The following is a 27,969-nucleotide window of genomic DNA, read 5'->3' on the forward strand; positions in this document are numbered from 1 at the left end:
CCAAAACCATATTTTTCAAGAGTTTGGAATATAAAATCATGTTCAATGGAGTCGAAAGGCTTTGTAAAAGTCCAGAAAAAGAATATAACTATCATCCCTCATGAAATCTGAATAGTCTAACAGATCAAGGACCAACCGAGTATTGCTTGAGATGTGTCTGTTTTTTAGAAAACCTGATTGCATTTCATCAATTATGTTCTCTAAAACAGTTTTTAAGCGCATTGCAAAGATTGTAGCAATAATTTTGTAGTGGCAATTTAAAATACAAATCGGACGCCAATTATCAATTAGTAATAAGTGTTTTTTAGGCTTAGGGATAAGAGTAATCAAACTTTGCGTTAAAATAGGAGGGAGAAATCCCACACTAAGACTTTCAATAATTGCTGCTAGTAAAAAAGGGGCCAAATCTTTTGCAGATCTTTGATAAAATTCTGAAGTAAGGCCATCTACACCTGGCGATTTATTGATCTTTAGATTTTTTAATAAACTCAAGGACCTCAGCTAATGTAATGGAGTGATCACAGAAATCTTTATCAGGTGCACTAATACACTTAATATTGCCAACAGAGTCCATAAAAGACATAGTGCTATCATAGCAGAACTGGCTACTATAAAGATTCTTATAGAACTCTGAACAATACCTTGCTATTTCTTTTGGGTCATCAGAGACAGAGTGACCAATTTTCAGCTGATGAATGTTGTTTTTAGCCAGAGATTTTTCTAATCTAAAAAAATAAGCTGAATTTTGTTCACCCTGTTCTAGCCAGCGTCTTCTGGACCTTACAAAAGCACCTTCAGCTTTAGAGTTGTAAAGTTCGTCCAATTTGTGCTGATTATTTTCCTCTATAGATAAACTGTCGGGGCATGTATGTAATGGTAGAAACAATGTCCTCTTCTTGTGCACTTTGGAGTGTTTACTGCTAATGCTGTGAGCCACCATGTTGCTTTGACGTCACTCCGTAAACGGGAAGGAACTCGTAGTGGAGAAGACTACACCATGGACCTGAAAAAGATAAAGCATATCTTATACAATTGTTCGTTTTAATGGGTTTCACATTCATAGAATCAAATGGTTTGACTCCAAACCACTTTTTTTTTCACTTTAAAAATGATTTCAAGCATTATTGTAATGCTTTACACAAATGGTAAAAGGTAAAAAGGAGGTTAGAGTTTATAACATTGTAACTAAATATGATATTGTTTCATAAGTCGCACCCCTTTCCTCTTATTATATTTATTATATTTTATTCTGGCACCTGTTACTATCTCTTTGTTGTTTTTTGTTTTTGTTTTTGTTTTTGTTTTTTTCCTTACATTTGAATGAATACTTTTCATTGTATTGTTCTTGTATATGGCATTAAAAAGAAAAAAAAAGGAGTTGAGAAGACTACCCAATGACATACAGCGTGTGAAACCCCTTACAAAAAAAAAACCTTACAGGAATCTTACAGGATTCTCAGCTCATTTTCCTGTAGAAATACTGGCAGGAGTTTTATGAAGGAAAAAAAAATGCATTAATTATATCCTCCAGGAATTATGTCCTGCAGGTCTAATTAAAACACACACTTCCTGTAGGACTATCGTGCAGGATAGATCTGAAATTCTGCAGGACATGGCGAGTGTTTGTATCCTGCAGGACGCATATAGGTATCCTGCATATATGTTACCAATATTAAAGTGACCCTTAATATTGGTAACATTACTTAGCTACTGGTACCATAATTCGGGTTGTTATTTTATGATCTCATCACTCAATATCACAATATCACTGAAAATAAATTTTAATAAAAGGGCTATTCCAGATATTTCATAGGGGTGAACATGTTCAGGTAGCGGGCCTATGTGAAACTAATAAGAACATTTTAAAAAATAATAATAATTTATACTGGACGACTAAGGAAATTTCAAGCATGGGATGTTAAATGAATTCACACATTAATGCAAAAAATACACATTTTTTTATTTTTTCCAGGGAGAGTGGAGTTATAGAGGGCTGGGATAGGGTAAAATGTTTTCTGAATGATGTAACTTTCGTAGGTTTTATTAATATGTTAAGTTCTTGTAAAGGACATTTTACCTGTGTTTTCAAAAACTATCTTTTACCTTTACTTTACATATATATATTTGTAAATATGTAATATCAGTGGGCCAGAAATGGCACCTCAGTCGTGGAATCACCCTGGAGATTTTAACATTTACAGAAGTTTTAAGGACATATTTCTTTTAGTCTATGTTATCCTTAACATTAAAATAGAATGGACATATTCTAATGACAGTCACATTATGATCACCGACACTACAACCATCTATCTGTTTATCTTTTTTATTGATTTTTCAACAGGAGAATACAGAAACACAAAACACATACATCCAAAAATAAACATTTAACAGAAAATTATACCTCTTTCACATTACAACAAAAGTCAATCATATAGCTGCTACATCAAATATCTTTTTCAACAACAGAGATGTCTTATCAGCTTTATTATTGTTCATCATAGAAATTATAGAATTATAACAAAATGTTTAAGTCAGTGGAAAACAGTCTAATCTTCAGTCCACTTGACATACATTTTGCTTTGTGGATATGATATTTCCCAGAAAGGGCAAACATTTGAAATGTATTGTACATCTCCAGTGAACTGGTATCACAATCCATACACAAGACCATTGTATCTGTTAATGTGAATATTCTTGTGAAAAACCTCAAAAATAATTAGCGAAACTTGAGCTAATTATACAAAATAATTTTGTATAAACACAAAAGAAAAATAACTGTAAAGATTGTTTCTCATTCCTCTTTACAGGAAAAACATAACGGAGAAAACGCTTCCTTGAACTTACTAATAAAGGTATTGCAAGAATAATATCAATTTAATATTTTTAAACTGAACATCCATCCATCCATCGTTTCTCTTTGGTCGCCATTTTGAGTTCAGATTTGTTATTTCCTTTGCTTTTCCGCCCTCTAGCAGCGGCGAGTGGTCGCCATTTTGAGTTCGGATTTTTTTTTATATTCTTGTTTTCTTCGCTTTTCCGCTTTCTAGCGGCGGCAAATGGTCACCATTTTGAATTCGGATATTTTTTTATATTTTTATTTTCTTCGCTTTTCCGCTTTCTAGCGGCGGCGAATGGTCGCCATTTTGAGTTCGGGTTTTTTTTTTTTTTTTTTTTTGGCTTTTCCGCCCTCTAGCGGCGGCGAGTGGTCGTCATTTTGAGTTCGGATAAATATATATTTTTTTTATTTTCTTCGCTTTTCCGCCCTCTAGTGGCGGCGAGTGGTAATCGCATGCAGTAACCAGCATTAGCCGCTAGACGGTGCTGCAGCTTTCAGGAAAATAAGGTGAACAATTCAACAAGGGCCGCTTCAGCCAAAAAAAAAAAAAAAAAAAAAAAAAAAAAACACAGCCCCAGCCGAAAAGAGCCGACTAACCCCAGGCTACCTGAAGCTAAAGCGCCCGAACCGGGGCCATGGCGTCGGAACCGTGTTCACAGATTGAAGCCGGTGCGCGTCTTAACACCACTACAAACCCATCTTCTACTCTGTTAAACCGCTGACACTTATTACACTTAAAGCTTTCTTCTTATTTTTTAGCTTCAGATGCTAAGCTAAGCTATGCTATGCTAGGCTAAGCTAAGCTAGGCTAGGCTAACCCAAGGCTCTACTTGTTGTTTGCAGAACTCTATTTCCTGATTGTCAGATTTCTTCAATCGGGACCGTGCAAAAAATCGGCACAGGTAAATAAACAAAGTAAATAAAGACAGAAAGAAAGAATGTGGTTTGTGGTTAATGTGCAGTGTGTATGCTAAGCTAAGCTAAGCTAACTGTTAGCCTGTTCTCCTCAGACTCTGCAGGAGGAGCTGGAAGAGTATGAGGTGAGAGATTTTTCACATCCTGGGAATAGCAGCTGATGAGTTTGGGTTTGTTTTTATTTTTCTGGATGTAAATATTGGCTCGGTTTGTACACCGCAGTCACACGGAGAGAGATTTCCGCCTTCCCTAAAGCCCTGACTCTGAGTGTGTGTGTGTGTGTGTGTGTGTTTAATAACATCAGATCATCCCGGAGCGCTGGAGCTGGGACGGAAAACGGTACAAGAGAAACTTCCAGGATTGGGTGAGAAAATAACTTTATAACTTCAACACAATTCTTCTCTTCTCTCCTCTTCCCACTTTCACTGCTAACACACAGGCAAACTATTTCTCTTTCTGTATTTTTATATATATTTTTTTTCTAACACTATCTCATCGTGTTGTGTGTGGTGGTAAATGGTGTGTTCGGGGTTGGATTAAAACTTTTTCGAGGTTTGTTTTGGGAAATTAATAATATTTGGTTTTTTGAAACGCGAGTCTTTGTGCGGCTTGGGCGAGCGGGGGGCGGGACTTAGCGCGAGGCCCAACCACAACGAAGCGTGATTGGTGGATTGTTGCGTCACTCACACGCCGCGGCCAATCAGATTGCGGTTTAGCGTCTAGCTGAAGATCGGGAAGCGGTGTAATAGGCCTGTGTGTGTGTGTGTGTGTGTATACTGTAACGAGTGATTAGTGTGTACAGTGGTGTGTGTGTACTCTGTGTGTGTGTATATAATGTTATGTGTGAGTGGTTAGTGTGTGTATTTTGATGTGTGAGTGATTAGCGTGTGTACTGTCGTGTGTGTATAGTGGTGTGTGTGTGTGTGTGTGTATACTATCATGTGTATAGTGGTGTGTATACTGTGTGTATATCGTCATGTGTGATTAGTGTGTATAGGGGTGTGTGTACTGTGTGTATATCGTCATGTGTGATTAGTGTGTATAGGGGTGTGTATACTGTGTGTATATCGTCATGTGTGATTAGTGTGTATAGTGGTGTGTGTACTGTGTGTATATCGTCATGTGTGATTAGTGTGTATAGTGGTGTGTGTACTGTGTGTATATCGTCATGTGTGATTAGTGTGTATAGGGGTGTGTATACTGTGTGTATATCGTCATGTGTGATTAGTGTGTATAGTGGTGTGTGTACTGTGTGTATATCGTCATGTGTGATTAGTGTGTATAGGGGTGTGTATACTGTGTGTATATCGTCATGTGTGATTAGTGTGTATAGGGGTGTGTATACTGTCATGTGTCAGTGATTTAGTGTGTATGCTGTGTGTGTGAGTAGTGTGTATAGTAGTGTGTATACTGTGTGTGTGTGTGTGTGTGATTAGTGTGTATAGGGCTGTGTGTGTGTGATTTGTGTGTATAGTGGTGTGTATACTGTGTGTGTGTGATTAGTGTGTACAGGGGTGTGTGTGTGTGTGAGATTTGTGTGTATAGTGGTGTGTATACTGTGTGTGTGAGATTAGTGTGTATAGGGGTGCCTGTGTGTTTAGTGTGTATAGTGGTGTGTATACTGTGTGTGTGTGTGTGATTAGTGTGTATAGTGGTGTGTGTGTGTGATTAGTGTGTATAGCGGTGTGTATACTTTGTGTGTGTGATTAGTGTGTATAGGGGTGTGTATACTGTGTGTGTGATTAGTGTGTATAGCGGTGTGTATACTTTGTGTGTGTGTGATTAGTGTGTATAGGGGTGCCTGTGTGTTTAGTGTGTATAGTGGTGTGTATACTGTGTGTGTGAGATTAGTGTGTATAGGGGTGCCTGTGTGTTTAGTGTGTATAGTGGTGTGTATACTGTGTGTGTGTGTGTGTGATTAGTGTGTATAGTGGTGTGTATACTGTGTGTGTGAGATTAGTGTGTATAGGGGTGCCTGTGTGTTTAGTGTGTATAGTGGTGTGTATACTGTGTGTGTGTGATTAGTGTGTATAGTGGTGTGTGTGTGATTAGTGTGTATAGCGGTGTGTATACTTTGTGTGTGTGATTAGTGTGTATAGTGGTGTGTATACTGTGTGTGTGTGATTAGTGTGTATAGTGGTGTGTATACTGTGTGTGTGTGATTAGTGTGTATAGTGGTGTGTGTGTTTAGTGTGTATAGCGGTGTGTATACTTTGTGTGTGTGATTAGTGTGTATAGGGGTGTGTATACTGTGTGTGTGATTAGTGTGTATAGTGGTGTGTATACTTTGTGTGTGTGTGATTAGTGTGTATGGGTGTGTGTGTGTGATTAGTGTGTATGGTGGCGTGTATACTGTGTGTGTGATTAGTGTGTATGGGTGTGTGTGTGTGATTAGTGTGTATAGTGGTGTGTATACTTTGTGTGTGATTAGTGTGTATGGGTGTGTGTGTGTGATTAGTGTGTATAGTGGTGTGTATACTGTGTGTGTGTGATTAGTGTGTATAGTGGTGTGTGTGTGATTAGTGTGTATAGCGGTGTGTATACTTTGTGTGTGTGATTAGTGTGTATAGGGGTGTGTATACTTTGTGTGTGTGATTAGTGTGTATAGTGGTGTGTATACTGTGTGTGTGATTAGTGTGTATAGTGGTGTGTATACTGTGTGTGTGTGATTAGTGTGTATAGTGGTGTGTGTGTGATTAGTGTGTATAGCGGTGTGTATACTGTGTGTGTGATTAGTGTGTATAGTGGTGTGTATACTGTGTGTGTGATTAGTGTGTATAGTGGTGTGTATACTGTGTGTGTGATTAGTGTGTATAGTGGTGTGTATACTGTGTGTGTGATTAGTGTGTATAGGGGTGCGTGTGTGTGATTAGTGTGTATAGGGGGGTGTGTGTGATTAGTGTGTATAGGGGTGCGTGTGTGTGATTAGTGTGTATAGGGGGGTGTGTGTGATTAGTGTGTATAGGGGTGCGTGTGTGTGATTAGTGTGTATAGTGGTGTGTGTGTGATTAGTGTGTATAGGGGTGCGTGTGTGTGATTAGTGTGTATAGTGGTGTGTGTGTGATTAGTGTGTATAGGGGTGCGTGTGTGTGATTAGTGTGTATAGGGGTGCGTGTGTGTGATTAGTGTGTATAGTGGTGTGTGTGTGATTAGTGTGTATAGGGGTGCGTGTGTGTGATTAGTGTGTATAGTGGTGTGTGTGTGATTAGTGTGTATAGGGGTGCGTGTGTGTGATTAGTGTGTATAGTGGTGTGTATACTGTGTGTGTGATTAGTGTGTATAGGGGTGCGTGTGTGTGATTAGTGTGTATAGGGGTGTGTGTGTGATTAGTGTGTATAGGGGTGCGTGTGTGTGATTAGTGTGTATAGTGGTGTGTGTGTGATTAGTGTGTATAGGGGTGCGTGTGTGTGATTAGTGTGTATAGTGGTGTGTGTGTGATTAGTGTGTATAGGGGTGCGTGTGTGTGATTAGTGTGTATAGTGGTGTGTATACTGTGTGTGTGATTAGTGTGTATAGGGGTGCGTGTGTGTGATTAGTGTGTATAGGGGTGCGTGTGTGTGATTAGTGTGTATAGTGGTGTGTGTGTGATTAGTGTGTATAGGGGTGCGTGTGTGTGATTAGTGTGTATACTGCAACTGAGTTCCTGTTCTCACTTACGTTATAGCAGCTGCACACACTCGTTTCTTCACCAGCCTCTCTTTTCTCTCTTTTCTCTCTTCAAGAATAAAATCGCAGCTTGTCACGTTACAGAGAAACCGCAAAGAAGTCGGAAACCTTTACAGAAAAAAAATTACGGCTTTACCTCTGACACTGGAGACTCCTTCCATAAACGTTAAATAAACGTCTCTTCACTGAAAACCTCACCATGGCAACAGTTTATGAAAAATTTAAAACATTCTCGTCAATGATTAAGCTGTTACTATAGAAACGATAAGGCGTTAGGAGGTTAACATGAAGCTGTGATGTGCAGCTGCGCTACTGTCAGAGTTACAGAAAACTAATCAACACCTGACAACCAATCAGAATGCAGAATTCATCAACAGCGCTGTGGCACATGGTTCATCTGTTTTGTGTTATTGTGTGTGTGTGTGTGTGTGTGTGTGTGTGTGTGTAGGTGGCACTGAATCAGCACATCCCAGCAGATTACCTGTTGCGTGTGTGTGAGCAGTTGTGTCCGTTGGTGGACGCACACGTCCCTCCGAGCGTCCCCGGACTCCGCAGTCTGCTGGGGAGCGGCCGACAGTCTCTACTGCGTACTGCCAAGAGTGAGACACACACACACACACACTCATCTCACTCACACACACACACACACACACACACACTCATCTCACTCATCTCACTCACACACACACACACACACACACACACTGATTTCACTCACACTCTCACACACATACTCACACTGATCTCACTCACACACACACTCTGATCTCACTCACACACACACACAAACACACACACACACACACACATACTCACACCGATCTCACTCACACACACACTCTGATCTCACTCACACACACACACACACAGATCTCACTCACTCACACACACACACACACACACACACACACACACAGATCTCACTCACACACACACACACTCTGATCTCACTCACACACACACACACACACACACACACACACTGTATTCATTAACAATACTTTTAATTTCTCTGTCATTTTTCTCTTTCTGTGTTTCTCTTTCTTTTTCTGTCTTTGTTTTCTCTCTATATTTTTTTAATATTATCGTTCCTGTTTTTTATTTTTTATTTAATTATTTCTTTAATTTTTTTCTGTGTTTTATGCTCTCTCTCTTGTTTTTACTTTCATTCTTTTTTTCATTCTTTATTATATTGTGTGTATTCTCTTTCTTTCTTTCTTTCTTTCTTCCTTTCTTTTGTTGGATCTGGCTTTCTTTCTTTTCTCTTTCTCTGTATCCTACTCTCCTTCTTTCTATCTTTTCTGTCCCTTTTTTTTCCATCTCTTTTATTTTGTCTTTTCTTTAATACTTTATAACTTCATCAATCTTTCATTCCTTTCATTTTTTTTCCTTCGTCCTCATCCTTTCATTTCCCTTTTTATCCCTCTCTGTATTCTTTCCTCACTTTCTGCCTCTTTCCCCGTCTCAGGTTCTTCTCACACAGTATGGACGGGTTCTGCTGTAGCTGCTCTGCACAGGGGGCGGCCCCCCGAACCGCCAATCAACTTCCCCAAACCGCCAAATATTGGTAAGCTCCGCCCACTGACACATGCACATGTGTATACACACACACACACACACACACACTCACTGCGTGTTTAAAGAGTATAATATGTGGCTAACATCTTGTAGTAACTTCGAACTTACTAGAGCTGAAACATTTCCTCTCCTTCCGCAGTGTCAATCATGGGCGGTCGCCAGGCAACCGGGGTGGCCCGCTTGGGTCACGCCCTCCCATCCTGCACCTACCAGCACATGAAGATGCACAGGAGGATTCTGGGACACCTGTCCTCGGTGTACTGCGTGGCCTTCGACCGAACGGGCCGCCGTATCTTTACGGTAAAAAGAGTGTGTGTGTGTGTGTGTGTGTGTGTTTTTTTTTTTTTTTTTTTTAGATTCTAGATATTTTGTGTTTAATAATGTTTCTCTGTTTCCTTCAGACTTTTGTATTTAATTCTGTGTGTGTGTGTGTGTGTGTTTGTGTGTCAGGGTTCGGACGACTGCCTGGTGAAGATCTGGGCGACAGACAACGGGCGTCTCTTGGCGACGCTGCGCGGCCACGCGGCCGAGATCTCCGACATGGCGGTGAATTACGAGAACACGCTCATCGCTTCCGCCAGCTGTGACAAGGTCATCCGTGTGTGGTGCCTCCGAACCTGCGCGCCCATCACTGTCCTACAGGCGCACACCGCCTCCATCACCTCCATACAGGTGTGTGTGTGCGTGCAGCTCTGTGTGTTTTGAAGCTGTGTGTGTGTCAGAGTCATTATTAAACACAACTGTAATATTTGAGAATTTTGGTCTGATTGGTTACCGTGGTATTTTTGGAGAAACTGCATTCTGATTGGTTACCATGGCGTTTTTGGCAGGTGTTGATTATTTGTTTCTCTGTGTCTGCAGTTCTCTCCATCGTCTTTCGGTTCTACGCGCTATCTGGCCTCGACAGGAGCCGACGGCATGGTCTGCTTCTGGCAGTGGAACAGCATCACCATGAAATTCTCGTAAGTGTGTGTGTGTGTTTCCTTTTTTTTTAAAAAAAAATCTCTCATTTCATTTTATTGGAAAGTTAAACAAGCGACTATGTTTGCAGTGACAGGCCAGTGAAGTTCGCCGAGCGGTCTCGTCCCGGGGTTCAAATATCCTGCTGCTCCTTCAGTACCGGTGAGAAAAGACACACACACACACACACACACACACACACACACATACACAAATACACACACGTTTACAAATGTACACTTGTATATGCACAGACTGATGTGTTTAAACTGAAGTTGTTTAAACTGAATTTACGGTTTTTATCTTAGAGGTGCAGATTAAAAGTGTTACTAAAGCTGTAATAATTCACTCATAATTATCAAGTGTTCATTAGTGAAGTCTTAATGATTTCAAAATGTTGCATTTCAGTGGAAGGCAATATCAGGGCTGGAAAATATCTGTTCATGCTAACATCATGTTTTACATAAACATGTTAGATTCACGTTCACATTTTAACCCGGTCAGTAACTTGATTCAGTACATTAATCTTGTAATCTTTGACTTCAGGTGGGATGTTTCTGGCCACTGGAGGGACGGATCATGTGCTCAGGGTGTATTACCTGGGTGGTGAGACACCTGTGAAGTTGTCAGACCTGGACTCGCACACGGTAAGAGCAACCAAGGAACTGTGAAGAATAGTTAGAGAGGTAAAGTGATGAATAGAAGATGGGCAACAGAGAGGTTCTGTTTAAATATCAGAGAGAGAGAGAAAGAATAAAGCTATTCTCACATTAGAAGGCCACACCTCCTTCGCTAAAACCGACCGCCCCTGAGACCACGCCTACTTCACTAGACCTGACAGACTTTTCTTTCTTGAACTGACAAGCACAGAGGCCACGCCTACTTCCAGACATCACATTAGCTGCCGATGTGAATGCAACCCTTTTAATGATGTAACATACAACAGATGTGAAAACAAACATTTTCATTTTGTCTTCTTAATATAAAGTAGTAAATAGTGCCTTTCGTTAACTGCTGCTTCGTTGTTTCCAGGATAAGGTGGTTGCCGTGCAGTTCTGCAACAACAGCGACAGGTGAGATTCCTCTGCCGTGCCGTGATTGGCTGCCTTCTTCGTCTTCTTTTTATATTGTGACCATCGCTCATTCGCTTTATTTATGCTTATTTGTGTCGTGTTTGTGCTCAGTCTACGCTTTGTGAGCGGCAGTCGGGACGGAACGGCGCGGATCTGGCACTACCAGCAGCAGGAGTGGAAGAGCGTCATGCTAGACATGAGCACCAAACTGCCGGGGTGAGACTAAATCACCGCAACATTTGTAATCGTGTGCGGTATAGCGGAAACGACGTAATTCTTGAACGCTGCTGCTAAAAATTATTTAAAAAATAACAGTCAGATTGCTGGTTATCACAATTTTCAAAAGTTTTTTCACACCCTTGACATATGATTTGTTTGTCTCACTGATGAAGATATCAGAGTGACAGAGTTGTGCACTTGTTGTGGCTAATTTATTTATGTATTTATCCAATTTCGTGACGTTTTAGTGCCACCTACTGGTCATGCGTGCTAATGCGAGAATTCTCAAATGCATTTTTAAAGTCATCTTGGTGTTAAATATTCGGCTGACATCTGCGTGTGTGTGTGTGTGTGTGTGTGTGTGTCACAGGAGCTCCGCAGCATCAGGAGAGGACAAGACCACCAAGTTGGTGGTTACCATGGTAGCATGGGACCGCAGTGACCGAACAGTCGTTACTGCCGTCTCCAACTTACTCCTCAAAGTCTGGAGCCCCACAAATGGCCAGCTGCTACACGTGCTCTCGGTGTGTGTGTGTGTGTGTTTGCACTGTTAAGACCAGTATAGAAACAGGAATGTGTTCTTGACCCTGTGCTTTGATTGGTTGCAGGGTCACGACGATGAGGTCTTTGTCCTGGAGCCCCACCCCTTCGACTGGCGCATCATGCTGTCGGCCGGCCACGACGGCAACATCTACATCTGGGACCTCAGCAAAGGCAACAAAATTCGGAACTTCTTCAACATGGTGAGAGAGAAGTTCTCCTCATGGCTACTAACATGACTTTAGTATGACGTACCTGTACTTTTTATTCAGGTTATCAGATTAAGACGTTTATGCATTTGATTTGTAAAGTAGGTTGCCTACATAGGAAGCGTTTTAAGGCAGCTTTGTTGTAAGATCCTTTTTTTTTTTAATACAAATGTGAAGGAGCATGTGATCTAATGCAGTACCGTGATATGAAACGTGATGTACTGATGACGGCATTTCTTTAATTCCGAAGTTATTGGTATCAAATGATCTCTCTCTCTCTCTCTCTCTCTCTCTCTCTCTCTCTCAGATTGAAGGTCAGGGTCACGGAGCGGTGTTCGACTGCAAGTTCTCGGCTGACGGTCAGCACTTTGCCTGCACAGACTCGCACGGGCATCTGCTCATCTTCGGCTTCGGCTGCAGCCAAACCTACGAGAAGGTGAGCTTGTGTGTGCTCGATTAACGAGCAAGAGACGAGCTGTGGGATCTGAATTCTAAAAACAACTCCTGATCTTTCGCTCCTTTCCAGATTCCAGATCAGATGTTCTTCCATACAGATTTCCGGCCGTTGATCCGGGACTCCAATAACTACGTCCTGGATGAGCAGACGCAGCAGGCGCCGCACCTCATGCCTCCGCCGTTCCTTGTGGACGTGGACGGGAATCCGCACCCTCCGAGATTCCAGCGCCTCGTACCCGGCCGAGAGAACTGCAAGGAGGAGCAGCTGGTGCCTCAGCTAGGCTACATGGCTAACGGTACGCAGTCACGAGATTTTTTTTTTTCTTGTAAAAAAAATTATAAGAAATAAAATAGTTAACGTTTTTACATTTTCTTTTTGGTAATCGCATGAGCAGAAAATACACTAATCGACACCTTTGCTGCCACAGATGAGCTAACTAGTCTGAGATATATGTGATTACTTTTAATAGTTAAGAAAAGTGTTTTATTTTGTATTGTTTTTTTTTAATCACCCTGGTAACCATTAAAACCGTTTTATTGTCGCCTAGGTGACGGAGAGGTGGTGGAGCAGGTGATTGGCCAGCAGACGGCAGATGAGGGTCAGGAAGAGAGCCCATTGGACAGCTTGATCCGGCAACTTCAGCACCAGCAGGATGAGAGACTCAACTCAGGAAACCAGGCTGCAGGTCGGAATACTGGAACATGGCTTGTTTGTTTAGCGTTATTTATCGGTTGGAGAAAACAAAAATGTTAGCTTTTACACCACAGTGCTGCTGATTTCTGGATTCTGATTGATCAGGAGGTGTTGATTAATTTTCTCTAACAGCAGCTCTGAGAGTAGCGCAGGTTTATATTAATCTGTGATTGTTGATCAGGTGGTGAAGCAGCAGACGGTCCTCTGTCGCCCCCTAACGTCGGCCTGCGCAGGAGCGGTCAGGTGGAAGGGGTTCGACAGATGCACAACAACGCCCCCCGCAGTCAGATGGCCACGGAGAGAGACCTGCTCGCGTGGAGCCGCCGTGTGGTCGTTAACGAAATCCCCTCAGGAGTGTTCAGGTACTTTAAAGGAACTCTGTGCTGTAAATGTATCCGATGTAGCCAAGGAGTTTGGTCTTAGACTCAAGATTTTAAAGCAAAAAAAATGACAACATGCTCACATTTCATGGATAATTTTATATATGTATATTTATATATACTGATTTTATGGTTATAACATAAAAATGCCCTTTTAGCAAGTAATAGTTGAAGAGGATCTTAAGCCATTTTTCTTCAATAGCATGTTATGGTTTCTTTACTGGGAGGAAGATACAAGTGTGTGTGTGTGTGTGTGTGTGTGTGTGTGTGTTTAGGATAATGGAGGAGAGTCGACTGGCTAAAGGAGAAATGGAGCGATCTCTCTACAACATGGAGAGGAAGAAAAAACCTGTCCATACTACTAGAGTAAGTCACTCTCACACACACACACACACACACACACGCACTCTAGTGATTTCGCTTTGTATCTTTCATCCTTTGACGTATTTGCCATTCTGATTTTTCTGTTTTCTCTTCAGACGGAGCCGGTTGACGTTTCGGTGCGCTCTCTGCGGAGACCTCAGAGAAAACCGCAGCAGAAACGACACACGTATCACACGCGGTCAGCGCGGGAAAGGAGGCGCGCACGCACGCTCACCAACACGCGTGAGGACAGCCTCAGCGAATCAGACAGCGAGGCAGAGGTTCAACATTCACATGAACTCTGAATTTATTTTCTGGGGTGGTTAATTTTTTTGCAAATTATCGACGAAACACCATCTGATTTAGTACCTTACTTTATTAAACACTTTATTATTTAGCGATATAGAGAGTGTCCAGGTAGCTATGTAAGGAATAAAACACTCCGTGTTGTGCTGTTGTAGGAAAATAATCCACGACAATGTGGTATCATGAAGCGGAGTCACGGCCACCACCAAAAAGTTAACCAGAAAGAAACAATACACCCAACAACAATACAGTGTTCTATTCCTTTTATACCACAGCAATTTATAAATGATTACAATTTTTAATTTATTAGTGAGTGAAACTTCATAGTTTTTATCCTTTTATAGTTACATCTATAAGTATCTTCATTGTGGAACAGCAGTGGAAGATGTTCCTGTTATCATTTACACTGTAAGATTCACTTTTCCTCTGCTAACTTTGTGTGCGCGCGCGCGTGTGTGTGTGTGTGTGTGTGTGTGTGTGTGTGTGTGTGTGTGTGTGTAGCAGGAGGAGGATCAGAACGAGAACAGTGACGCATCCTCTGAAGGTGACGCTCAGTGGGAGAACGCCAGCAGCTCAAGGTCCGCTTACATCACACACGTGACTCCGCCCACATGCTGAGATCACACGTTATTAATCGCATTCACATAATGATTGATATCTCCACCCATCTGCTTACATCACATATTAAGCCACGCCCACATCACCACATTTTATCCTCTTGCTCAGGTGTTGGCATTAAAAGAGCTCCGCCCACATGCTGACATCACTCTACTTTTTTTTCATTTGTTTTTCTCCAGTGACTCCTCCAGCGAGTATTCTGATTGGACGGCAGACGCAGGTATCAACCTCCAGCCGCCCAAACGACCAATCAGGAGGCCGGCTCGTATCGCCGGGAGCAGCAGCTCGGAGGACGAAGGCGAGGGGCGGAGAGAAGGGGAGGAGCGTCGCAAGAAGAAGAAGGAGGAGGAGGAGGAGAAGAAAAAGAAACCCAAACAAACTAAACAGAAGGTGAATCACGATTTCTCTGGCCATGTCCTGAAAACGAAAATACACAAAGAATTGTGTATGTACATTTATTGACATTTCATTTGTACTAGTTTATAAATAATATCAATTTCATTTTAATAGCTTTTGTTGTTGTTGTTTTTATGGATTTAAAGTAAATTTCACTGAAAATTCACAAGATAATCGGGAAAAAACATTATTGATCAAATTTATTTGCAATCCAAGCAAGATAAACTGATAAACTGACGTGTGTGTGTGTGTGTGTGTGTGTGCGCGCAGACGGTTCCTGCCGGTGAGCTTGAAGAGTGGCTTCCCCCGCCCTGGATAATGGAGACGATACCCAGGCGATCTCCATTCCTACCTCAGATGGGGGACGAGGTAACACACACACACACACACACACACACACACACACTGTACATTCAGAAACTGAGGGACTAATACAAATAAATACACATGAACAACTCGGGAAACATTCTCTTTCTCTCTCTCTCTCTCTTTCTCTTTCTCGCTCTCTCTCTCTCTCTCTCTCTCTCTCTCTCTCTCTCTCTGTCTCTCTCTGTAGTTGATATATTTCCGGCAGGGTCACCAGGCGTATGTGCGGGCGGTGCGTCGTGCCAAAGTCTACAGCATTAACCCTCAGAAACAGCCCTGGAACAAACTGAACCTCAGGGTAACACACACACACACACACACACACACACACACCTCCAAGTGTTTTATTCCTCTTATATCACAGCAATTTGCGAGCAGTTATAATTCTTTATTTCATTTTTCTCTGTTTATAGTTACATTTAATCTATAATCTGTGGAATGTCCACAAAACAACGTTAATGTAAACCTGAGATTCCGACCAATCAGAATGCAGAATTCACCAGCGCTATAAACAAATTCTAAATGGTTCTCGAGTTCTCCCCTGTCTGTTTTTGTGCATTGCGTGGCTCAGAATTGCAGTGTCCATTTACTGTAGATCGTGTGTGTGTGTGTGTGTGTGTGTGTGTGTGTGTGTGTGTGTGTGTTATAGGATCAGGAGTGTGTGAAGGTGGTGGGTATAAAGTATGAGGTGGGTCCTCCCACACTCTGCTGCCTCAAACTGGCCTTCCTGGACCCGCTCTCAGGGAAGATGACCGGCGAGTCCTTCAGCTTGAAGTACGCACACACACACACACACACTAGTCAGTTTCAGTGTGTATTTAATGGTGTATCTACATCAGGATTGAGAACGTCAACTTTAGTAATGTCCTAGAAACAGGACACTGAGGTGATGAGTAGCCTCCAGCTTTTTCCTGGATTACACAGCACTAAACTCCACCTTCACTCATAAATGTAACCGTAATAAAACCCGACTGATGTCATTCCTGTAGTGATGTCACACATCAGGTGATTATTTATTCTCTCAGTGTACTCACCCTCTTTTATTTGTTTGTTTAGGTATCATGACATGCCTGATGTCATTGATTTTCTGGTGCTACAACAGTTTTACAACGAGGCCAAAGAACGCAACTGGCAACCGGGTAAGAGTGTTTATGACTTAACTTTATCTGAGAGTTGTGGAATGTTTTCTTTGATGTTTTTTTTCAGGTATGCAAATTGTATGATCTCATTCCGTGTGTGTGTGTGTGTGTGTGTGTGTGTGTGTGTGTAGGTCAGCGTTTCAGAAGTATTATAGACGACGCCTGGTGGTTTGGATCAGTGGAAAGTCAGCAGCCGTACCAGCCGGAGTATCCAGACAGCCTTTTCCAGTGTTACGTTGTCAGGTGTGTGTATGTTATTGCTGTTGTGGAGATATTTTACCAGAGCTTATTAAGATACGACGATGATAAAGGGGTTTATCTTTGGGGGCCAAGCACTAGGTCTGCACTTAGTGCTAGTTTTCTTGGCACGTAATTTGCCTAAATCCCACTATTTAAAAAAAAAAAAAAAAAAAAAAAAAAAACAAGAAAAAAGTTCATGAAACGCACCACTTAAGCAGTCTTTTGCGGCACCACTTACAAAACTAAAGATTAGTGAATATTTAGAACTGTTATGATTGGTCTAGATCCACAAATTGTTTACATCTCTGAAACATTTTAATGATCTGTTTAACTGTTCCTCATTAAATATGTATGAAATTCTGAAGATGTTGTGTTTTAGTGTAGTTTCTGGCGTCAGATGTGTATAGACTGTGTTTAATAAAACAGCTCCTTGCACTTTTTTCGTGTGTAAAGCGTGTTACACAATGATCCTGAGATAAAATTAAAACTTGCCAAGCTCAAACTCACAGTTGGTGCTTGGCACCCTGTCATTGCTGCTTGCAGCTCTAATTATTGTTCATATGGGTTTTGTTTTGTTTTTTGTTTTTTTGTTTTTTCTTTTTCCTTCAGGTGGGACAACGGTGAGAGAGAGAAAATGAGCCCATGGGACATGGAGCCCATACCTGATGAAGGCAAGTTGTGTGTGTGTGTGTGTGTGTGTGTGTGAGTGTGAGGGGGAGAGAAATACATCCATATCATGTCTGAATGCTAATACCAGTAAAACCGACCAATCAGCTGAGGTTATTATATGATTGACGGTCTCCAGCTCCACTTCCGGACGAGGTCGGCGACAGCGTCCCGGTAACGGAGGAGGAGCTTCAGTCGCTGCTGTACCAACCGCAGGACGGAGAGTGGGGCGCACACACACGCGACGAAGAGTGTGAGAGAGTCATCAACGCCATAGACCAGCTTTTCACACTGGGTAACTAACACACACACACACACACACACACTTACATTTCATATGACAAATTTAACTGTTTTGGTAGGTATTACTTAAAAAAAAAAAATCTTTGGCCAGATGATCCTGTCACTTGAAGTAGCAAAAATGCTTTGAATAAACAAAATATTTGTCCTAAAAGTAATATTACGTGTAACTATTTAACAATTTCTAACAAACACAGAATTAAAGTCGACTGTTTTTCTGACTGGATCTCATGTAGTGCACTATGTAGTGAGCATAAGCCTATTATAATACTAACAGGAATACTATATCTTTTATGTAACTAACCTATGAAGTCCATTTTAAAAGATTTTTGACCGTGTGTGTGTGTGTGTGTGTGTGTGTGTGTGTAGACATAGCGAAGGCGTTCTCCTGTCCAGTGGATCTGAGGGATTATCCTCTGTACTGCACTGTGATAGCGTATCCCACTGACCTCAGTACAATCAGACTGAGACTGGTACACCGCTTCTACAGGTACACACACACACACACACACACACACACACACACACACAGCTTTGACACCTAAACACACGCGCACACACATACGGTCCAGGATAGATCCGCACTAATTAATAATGATTGTTTTGCTAACTAGGGCTGCACGATATTGAAGAAAAATGTGATATGCAATAACTTGTTAAATAATAAGTAGGTAGAATGAATTTAAATTATATTTATATACATATTTATATATTTAAAAACTGAAAATGACATAACCAACATACATTTCATGTTCTTTTGAGGAAAAGAAAGCCTTCTCTGCTGTCTGTGTGGCCCTAAAACTTTCTTTTCGTAATTTTTTGAAGTATTAAAATCACTCAGCTATCGCAAGCCCTATTTTATTTCAGTAATTCCAATATATTGTGCAGCCCTTTTGGTGACTATTGAAAAAAATCACAAACAGTTATCATGATTATTTAATCAATTCTGGGACAAAATAGTTTTATTAGACTTTTATTACATTTTTAAAAATGTCAACAGAAAATTATTTACAGGATTTTATTTTTGTTTTGCATTGCGTGTAATAAGTCTTATAAGTATCCTGTCAAATGTTTGTGTCTAGAGAGAATAAATAATCTTTTAAATCATACACATTCCAGCTGCTCTTTGTTTTTAACGTGCATACACACTCCGTGCGGTTGCCATGTCAGTGAAGCTGTGTTTGTGAATCCCTCTCTGCAGGAGGATTTCAGCGCTGATGTGGGAGGTTCGTTACATCGAGCACAATGCCAGAACGTTTAACGAGCCGCACAGCCCCATCGTCACGGCGGCTAAAGCAGTCACTGACGTCCTGCTGCGCTTTATTGGGTGGGTGCACACATACACACACACACGCACACATATATATACACACACACATGCACACACTCATTCTTCGGCTCACAAATGGAAATTATTAATATTTTTTTCTAAAATAAGTGTGTGTTCATGCAGGGATCAGAGCTGTACTGATATCCTGGAGCTGTACAATAAGGTCAAGACGGAGCTCAGCAGTGCTGCTGAAGAAGAGGTGAGGGGTGTGTGTGTGTGTGTGTGTGTGTGTGTGTGTGAGAGAGAGAGAGAGAGAGGGAGATTGGGTATGTGTTAGGAAATTACAAGAAAGCAAAATTAGTCTTGGTGGGAAAAAAAAAACAATGCAATATGATTTTAAGTGAAAAAATAACTAACACTATATTTCACGTTGTTGTTTAAGTTGCATTAAGTTTGTTTCTATTTCAGTTTTTGATCATGTTTTGAGTTTATTACTTACACTATATTACCAAAAGTATTCGGTCACCCATCCAAATGATCAGAATCAGGTGTCCTAATCACTTGGCCTGGCCACAGGTGTATAAAATCAAGCACTTAGGCATGCAGACTGTTTTTACAAACATTTGTGAAAGAATGGGCCGCTCTCAGGAGCTCAGTGAATTCCAGCGTGGAACTGTCATAGGATGCCACCTGTGCAACAAATCCAGTCGTGAAATTTCCTCGCTCCTAAATATTCCACAGTCAACTGTCAGCTTTATCATAACAAAATGGAAGAGTTTGGGAACAACAGCAACTCAGCCACGAAGTGGTAGGCCACGTAAACTGACGGAGAGGGGTCAGCGGATGCTGAAGCACATAGTGCAAAGAGGTCGTCGACTTTCTTCACAGTCAATTGCTACAGAGCTCCAAACTTCATGTGACCTTCAGATTAGCCCAAGTACAGTACGCAGAGAGCTTCATGGAATGGGTTTCCATGGCCGAGCAGCTGCATCCAAGCCACACATCACCAAGTGCGATGCAAAGCGTCGGATGCAGTGGTGTAAAGCACGCCGCCACTGGACTCTAGAGCAGTGGAGACGCGTTCTCTGGAGTGATGAATCACGCTTTTCCATCTGGCAATCTGATGGACGAGTCTGGGTTTGGAGGTTGCCAGGAGAACGGTACATTTCGGACTGCATTGTGCCGAGTGTGAAATTTGGTGGAGGAGGAATTATGGTGTGGGGTTGTTTTTCAGGAGTTGGGCTTGGCCCCTTAGTTCCAGTGAAAGGAACTTTGAATGCTTCAGGATACCAAAACATTTTGGACAATTCCATGCTCTCAACCTTGTGGGAACAGTTTGGAGCGGGCCCCTTCCTCTTCCAACATGACTGTGCACCAGTGCACAAAGCAAGGTCCATAAAGACATGGATGACAGAGTCTGGTGTGGATGAACTTGACTGGCCTGCACAGAGTCCTGACCTGAACCCGATAGAAGACCTTTGGGACGAATTAGAGCGGAGACTGAGAGCCAGGCCTTCTCGACCAACATCAGTGTGTGACCTCACCAATGCGCTTTTGGAAGAATGGTCAAAAATTCCTATAAACACACTCCTCAACCTTGTGGACAGCCTTCCCAGAAGAGTTGAAGCTGTAATAGCTGCAAAAGGTGGACCGACATCATACTGAACCCTATGGGTTAGGAATGGGATGGCATATGTGAGTCAAGGCAGGTGACCGAATACTTTTGGTAATATAGTGTATTTATGACCTTTTAGAGATAAAGCTAATAATGCTTAGTATGTCACAGCACCTCCTAGTGGAGTGGAATATTTCTTGAATATAACCCCAAATATTTATGTATACCAGTGCAGTGTGTGGCTATGCTTTGTTAAAACTCTGTGTGTGTGTGTGTGTGTGTGTGTGTGTGTGTGTGTTAGGAGGATGTTGATATCGACTCCGACACTCCAGGCACGTCGACTGGCCAGAAGGTAAATTTAACTTTCAGCACGGATTTACTCAAAATATATTTCCCTCTGATATAACCCCAAAACAGCATGTTCCTGTCATGTGTGTGGAGAGCAGTGGAGAATAATCACGCTAATAAAGAGCTAATAAAGCATGGGTAAGGAATAAAACCCTCCTTTTGTCCAGCGGTCCGGTCAGTCGTCTCAGAAGCGGGGCGTGGTGCTGGACGTGCGAGCGTGGTACGGTCAGTGTAAAGAGCTGCTCAGGAGGATGATCGCCAGCTCAGACTCCGAACCCTTCCGCCAACCCGTGGACCTCTTCACCTACCCGGTAACTGACCCGATCATCCGAATGAATCCTTTCCTGCTCTGTCCATCTGTCTCTCTCTTTTTTTCTTTTTTTTTTTTTTCATCCATCCTGTAGGTCTTAAAGCCGGCTTATTCGTTCACCGTGTGTGTCTGTGTCTCCATACAGGACTACAGAGACATCATAGACACGCCGATGGACCTGGGAACGGTCATGGAGACTCTGGTGGGGGGGAATTATGAGAATCCCATGGAGTTCTCCAAAGACGTCCGGCTCATCTTCAGCAACTCCAAAGCGTACACGCCCAACAAGAAGTCCCGGGTGAGACACATACACACACACACACACCCTGGTCCTATCTATGTCCTAATACACCTGAGCTGGTTAATCACAGGGAGAAGAACAAGCAAACGGAAAAATGAAATATCTCCAGTTTATAAAATTTGCCATCTTCTGCCCTTCTCCAGTCATTAAACACAATGATCTTGCAAAAAGTGTGTATAATCAGAATAACAGGATATACCTGAAGAGAAGTTTCAGCATTACACATTGCTATATAATGTCTTTTTTTTTTTTTTTTTAAATGATGGAGTGATTTTTAAGATTATATTTTTCCCACAGATTTACAGCATGACTCTGAGTTTGTCTGCGTTCTTCGAGCACCAGATCATCTCCATCATCTCAGATTACAAAGTGGCCATCCAGAATCAGAGACGCTGCCAGCAGAGACTCAGCTACAGCAAGAGACTGCAAAACTCGGTGCCAGAGAGGTAACACACACACACACACACACACACACACACACACACACACACGTCTAAATCTTTCCTAAATCTGTCCATTCACTGCTTTATTAGCCGTGTTTATAGCACTAGATATCATAGCGAGTACAGAAACACGCTTTACATCGCAATATAACGCTTTCTACACTTTCCATCATTTCAGCTGATGTCATTTTTTAATTAATAAACATTTTAACAAAGTGACATTTAAAAAAATTATTAATTGTTTTTTGAATATTTTATAAATGCTAGATTTCATATATAGGTGTGTACAGAATGATGTGTGTTTGATAATATAAAGTTAATATATCGACGGTGTAGTTAATAATAGAGCTCGTTTAAGTGTGTGTGTGTGTGTGTGTGTGTGTGTGTGTGTGTGTGTGTGTGTGTGTGTGTGTGTTTGCAGCCCCAAAGGGAAGCCCAAGTCAGTGAAGAAAACTAAAACTCCCCCGCAGCCCAACAGGACCCGCTCACGGCGGCCCTCTGAAGGTGTGTGTGGGTGTGTGTGTGTGTGTGTGTGTGTGTGTGTGTGTGTGTGTGTAAGAGAGAGAGTGAGCACCCCATTGCACTGTTGTTTTGGGGTATGTGTGTGTGTGTGTGTGTGTGTGTGTGTGTGTGTCTATAAGAGAGAGAGTGAGCACACCATTGCACTGTTGTTTGGGGGGGGGGGGGGGGGGTGTGTGTGTGTGTGTGTGTGTGTGTGTGTGTGTGTGTGTGTGTGTGTGTGTGTGTGTGTGTGTAATCTGTGTATTTCCTTGTCATGGTCAGATTCGAACCTCGTGCTTGAGGATGAAGACAGTCAGCCTTCATCTTCCTCCCTGTCAGCATCGACATCGTCAGGGCAACCGGCGAGTAACAGAGTCACGCGCAGCAGAGCTCTGAGCAAGAGAGCAGGTACACACTCTCTCGGAAATGTATTTGCGTAAGAATGAATCCGTAACGTTGCACTAACCTCAGACAGAGTGAACGTTAGCCGCAACTACGCATCACATATTCCACGGAAGAAAATCACAAGGAGGAAAAATTCAACGTTTTATCGTAAACTGTGATTAGAGATGGAACGATGTCACGTTTTATTTCATGAGTGTTTCTTTCCTCAGTAGTTCCGGTTGTGAGACGAATGACCGATTTGTTAAAACGCTCGTTCTAATACGTCATCGTTGCCATAGTAACATAGTAACGGCTCGTTCACAGGGACTTGTACGGCGGACGTGCCACATAATCTACGACTAATAACAAACGGATTTTAAAAAATGTCGTATAAGCACAATAACACACTCCAGACCGCTTCGTGCTGTGCCGCATCAACGCAGCACAGGCTCTTCACTGTGTATGCTCACTACTTAGGGTCTAACGTAATGGCATTAGTGACGCTACGTAGTGCACTACGTGCTCAATAGAGCACCGTTTGTGATTCAACAGTGACTCCAATAATTACGTTTTGGAAATTTTTATGGCAATTCTTTTCGTTTTTATACACGAGTAGAAAATTTATGATTTTAAGATACGTAAAAAATAAAAAAAATACCATAAATTAAATGTTTTCCATGTTTTACAGAGGACCACTTAACCAAAAAAGTTTCAAAACTCAGGATTTGATCATTTCAGCTGGTAAAACATGCTCTCTAATATTGATACATAAACTCTGATGTTGATTGTGTGTGTGTGTGTGTGTGCGCGCAGATGCTCACTGCAACGGGCCACTGACTAACGGAGGTCGAAGGTCACGCAGACAACCGGGACAGGGAGACACTTCAGACTCAGAGAGCTCGGAATCTTCATCGTCGTCGTCGTCTTCATCCTCTTCCTCCTCGTCTTCGTCGTCCTCTTCCTCTGAGAGCGAAGTGAACGACGCCGACGTGGCCAGCTTCGCCGAAGGCGGAGACCACGACTACAGCAAAGCGTCGCGTCTCTCTCTGGCACGCAGAAGCAAGATGGCTGCCGCTAGCTTTGCTGCTAACGCCAAACGGAAAAGAAGAGGGCAAGAAGAGGAAAGGACTGAGTGCCTCAAACGTGCGCGTAGGGAACAGACGCCGGTCCAGGCGGCCCAGAGCGAGGATGAGGACGAGGACGAAGATGAGGACGAGGAAAACGAAGAGGTAGAAGAGGAGGAGCCTGAGGGAGAGGAAGAAGGGGAAGAAGAAGAACAAGAAGAAGGGGAAGAACAAGAAGAAGGGGAGGAAGAAGAAGAAGAAGAAGAAGGGGAAGAGCCAGAAGAAGAGGAAGAAGAAGAAGAGGAGGAGGAGGAAGAGGAAACGAGTCCACAACCTCAGCTTCCTGCCAGAGGTCAAAGGTCAAGTCAGAGGACAGTGAAAGCGGGGCGTGTAAACACCCGTAACCAAGGGAGACGGACCGTAGTCTATAACGACGACTCGGATGACGATGCGCCCGCCGCTGACCCGCTCAATCTGGGCACGTCGCGTTCCGGAAGGATCCGCCGCATGACCGAGCGAGCCAGGGTCAGCCATCTGATGGGCTGGTCACACTGACCTTTGACCTTTCGGACATATTTTTTAAGCAACCTCAGACTTTTGGACTTCACTACAGCAATACTGCAGGGATTTTTTTTGTAGCTGTTGATGTACAGATTTTTCTTTGTCTCTTGTTTTTTTTTTAGTTTTTTTTTTTTTTTTATTTTGTTAATGAGACTTTTGTTTACGACTCTGGAGCTCGTGGTGCTGATTCCGTCTCGCTCTGGTGTCCGACGAACCAAACCAGCCTTACTGTGGGCCAGAGCATGGAGGAGTCTCTCTCCCTCTCTCTCCCTCTCTCTCTCTCTCTCTCTCTCTCTCACTGTCTGTCTCTCTGTCTCTCTGTCTCTCTCTCTCTCACTGTCTGTCTCTCTGTCTCTCTCTCTCTGTCTCTCTCTCTCTCACTGTCTGTCTCTCTGTCTCTCTCTCTCTGTCTCTCTCTCTCTCACTGTCTGTCTCTCTGTCTGTCTCACATCTTCTCTTCAGGCTTCATTTGCCAACGTGGTGCTTTTTAAATCAAGTCACTGCACTGCACGCAGGATGATGGTGCTGTTCTCTCTCTCTTTCTCTTTCTCTCTCTCTCTCTTTCTCTTTCTCTCTCTCTCTCTCTTTCTTTCTTTCTTTCTGTATTCCTCGCCCCCGTGTTAATAAATGGTACATTAGCCAGCTAGCTAAAGGTTTACATCCCAAATCGCATCCTGCTGTAATAAACACTTAAAATTATCGCTTTAAATTTCAGTATAATGTTTCGTAAAGTTATATTCGGTTTGGGATGCGACTCAAGATTTTCATTCCCTCAAGCTAGCTGTTGCTTATTTTTACAAAAAAATTTACTCGACTCCTTTACAGACTGTTCTCTCGGATCCTCTTGCACTCTTCCTTCCTTTTCTTTATCCATTTGCTGACTTTTCGTTTTTATTTAAACAAGCTGAGTCATTGGTAATAAAATAAATAACACCACAATGAGCTAACATTCAATCAGCTACTTGTTGCCAGGTGGATTTAATCTGACAGAGTGACCTCATTGGTTCTTAAGAGGCTCTCTCTTTGATTGGTTGAAATCTCTCTCGCATTTATTTATAGCTGTATGGATCAGCTAGCTAGTCCTAAATCAGATTTTAGTATTACCTTTGTTAATAAAAGTTAAAAATCATAAAGCCTACGTCCCAAATCTCATTCCGTCATACTGCATTATTATTCAAAATGTTCCGTTTTAAAAATTTAGTGTAATGGGGTGAAAGGAAACCAAATAACAACAAGAATCAGACAACCACTAACCAAGAAAATGAGATGATAAAGTTTGCTGCTTCATCAGATCCAGCCAATCAGATCCATGTTGCTATGTAGAATGTATCTGACCGAGCGACGCCATTGGCTGTTATCCTGAGCCGATTCCTCTTTCCTCAGTGAGTTCTTCACAGAAGCAGTCTCTTTTTAAATTTGTTAATTTAAATACAAACTGCAAAATATTCCACGTTTCTAGCTAAGTGAGATTATCTCACATAAAGCCTGCTTAAAAAAAAAAAGCACAGGATTAATATCGCACGATTTGCGACAGTTAAGTTAAAAGTAGGCAGGCAGTGTATCAGCGCAGTTGAGGAAACGTCCAATCAGCTTCTTGTTGCTATGCAGACAAATGAAGAGGTGCTTTCTGATTGGTCCAAACCTCTGAGAGGAATTTTGATGGTAGTCATGTTAATCTAAACGCTTATTACTCAGCTAAATATTGCACTTCCCTTCACTAAATCTGATCTTTGCTTTACCTGCGACAAAAGGCCTGGTAGCAAAAGTTTTTGCCCCCCCCCCCCAATCCCACCAGCCACACTGACCAGTTTTCCATTCGGATGAATACAGTGGAATGTCATTTGGGACACAGCGGAAGAGTCGTGTAGGAATTTAATCTCAAGCCATCACCTTTATTCAACTGTTTGTTCTCTCCCTCTTCTCTCACTGTCTCTCTCTCTCTCTCTTTTTCTCTTTCCCACCTTCAATTCCGGGGTCTGTCCCAAACGCCAGTCTCACTAGCGTTCTTACTATTTTTGTTTCTGAGCGGTCACATGGTGTAACCTTTGTGGCATCCCATAATGCACTGCAAGCATACATACAGTATGTTAATGCTTATGTAATTCAGTAAAGCTAGTATAAATTTAGACAAGTTATTGGTGTTGTATAGTTAGATGTCGTGTGTTTAGAATGCTGTCTTGCTAGCTATTGATTACTAGCGACATTAGCTTAGCCAGCCTACTAAACACAGCAGTGCACCAACATTACTTACAAATCAATTTGCTAACATTTAGCGTTACCTCTTAGCCTCTTTATAATTCTAGTAAGAACTTTAGGTTTAAAGACTAGCATTTGGGACACACCCTGGATTTTTTTTTTTTTTCCAAATCTTCCAAGATGCATTAACTACTTCCAGGTCATGACCTTGACTTCCTGCCCATATGAGCATCGAGAGCATTGATACACCGAGTGTCTGCACACACACTGTTTTTACAATGGAGTATATTTATATTTGTACTATACACTTACACACTTTGTGATTCATACTTATCAATTGAAACCGATCCAATGATGTTTGCACATGTTACGGCAGCTGTTTGGTCAAAAAAAGGAGTTTGGACGGGCTCTAAATCCTGGCTCCTCATTGGTCGAGAGTCTTCACAAACCAGAGCCAGGGAAGCTCAAAGTATCAGAAGGATGACTGTTTTTGATGGTAGTTTTTTCCTTTTTTTTTTTTTTTTTATAGAATTACTTTTCCTTTCTTTCATTTTTTTTTTATTATTTGACCTCTGAAAACAGGAAGTGGTGCCAATCTAAGGACTCATGAGATCTTCCAGATCTTGCAGATCTCCACTCTTTTGATTCAGCAGGGAGTGTTTTTTGTTTGTTTAGTTTGTTTTTTTGTTTGTTTGTTTGTTTGTTTGTTTGTTTTTTTAAATAAATGGTGATTCCTATTGGTCGGCAGGTTCATTTTTGGGGTCTATGGGTGTGACATTGAAAATTTACCTGTATTCAAGTCATTTAAACTGGATCCTTTTCCTATTTATGAGGTAACTTATTTAATCTTAGGCTGTTAGACATCCCCGTGGTGCGTTCACTGCTACTTGGCGTTGTTATTGTATTCTTCGGTTTCTCAGTAACCAAAAACTTTTCAGATGTAATCACTATGTTGTAGAGTTTGAGGTGTTAGTTGGTGGAGCTAAGGTTAAGTAATCAGCCAATCACATGCTTGAGATTTGTTTAAAGCTTGACGTTGTGCTACAAACTACAAGT

At 42.0% G+C, this 27,969-nt stretch overlaps 1 protein-coding gene across 1 annotated transcript; it reads left to right on the forward strand.

Moving 5' to 3' along the window:
• Positions 1–3,396: 3,396 nt before the first annotated feature.
• On the forward strand, positions 3,397–27,650 carry brwd3 (bromodomain and WD repeat domain containing 3). The gene is made up of 40 exons (XM_053230504.1): positions 3,397–3,505; positions 3,680–3,738; positions 3,847–3,876; positions 4,056–4,115; positions 7,866–8,016; positions 8,886–8,984; positions 9,135–9,295; positions 9,446–9,667; positions 9,857–9,957; positions 10,047–10,117; positions 10,502–10,602; positions 10,988–11,028; positions 11,140–11,244; positions 11,618–11,771; positions 11,856–11,990; positions 12,304–12,432; positions 12,523–12,748; positions 13,001–13,138; positions 13,328–13,508; positions 13,802–13,892; positions 14,006–14,170; positions 14,697–14,773; positions 14,993–15,203; positions 15,480–15,578; positions 15,766–15,873; positions 16,225–16,349; positions 16,632–16,714; positions 16,846–16,957; positions 17,564–17,625; positions 17,760–17,915; positions 18,290–18,410; positions 19,122–19,247; positions 19,374–19,449; positions 21,107–21,157; positions 21,321–21,464; positions 21,609–21,761; positions 22,062–22,210; positions 22,629–22,711; positions 22,991–23,116; positions 23,906–27,650. The coding sequence occupies exons 1-40, from the start codon at positions 3,472–3,474 to the stop codon at positions 24,709–24,711; spliced, it is 5,322 nt and encodes a 1,773-aa protein (XP_053086479.1). The 5' UTR covers positions 3,397–3,471; the 3' UTR covers positions 24,712–27,650.
• The last annotated feature ends 319 nt before the right edge of the window (positions 27,651–27,969 follow it).

Source organism: Pangasianodon hypophthalmus, chromosome 27, assembly GCF_027358585.1.
Source record: "Pangasianodon hypophthalmus isolate fPanHyp1 chromosome 27, fPanHyp1.pri, whole genome shotgun sequence".
Taxonomy (NCBI): Eukaryota; Metazoa; Chordata; class Actinopteri; order Siluriformes; family Pangasiidae; genus Pangasianodon; species Pangasianodon hypophthalmus.

Bases quoted from the DNA above. Each gene is read 5' to 3' on its own strand.
- brwd3 (XM_053230504.1), top strand. From the start codon at position 3,472: ATGGCGTCGGAACCGTGTTCACAGATTGAAGCCG. The intron at 21,762-22,061 runs GTGAGACACATA...TTTTTCCCACAG, and splicing joins CGCCCAACAAGAAGTCCCGG to ATTTACAGCATGACTCTGAG. The intron at 22,211-22,628 runs GTAACACACACA...GTGTGTTTGCAG, and splicing joins CAAAACTCGGTGCCAGAGAG to CCCCAAAGGGAAGCCCAAGT.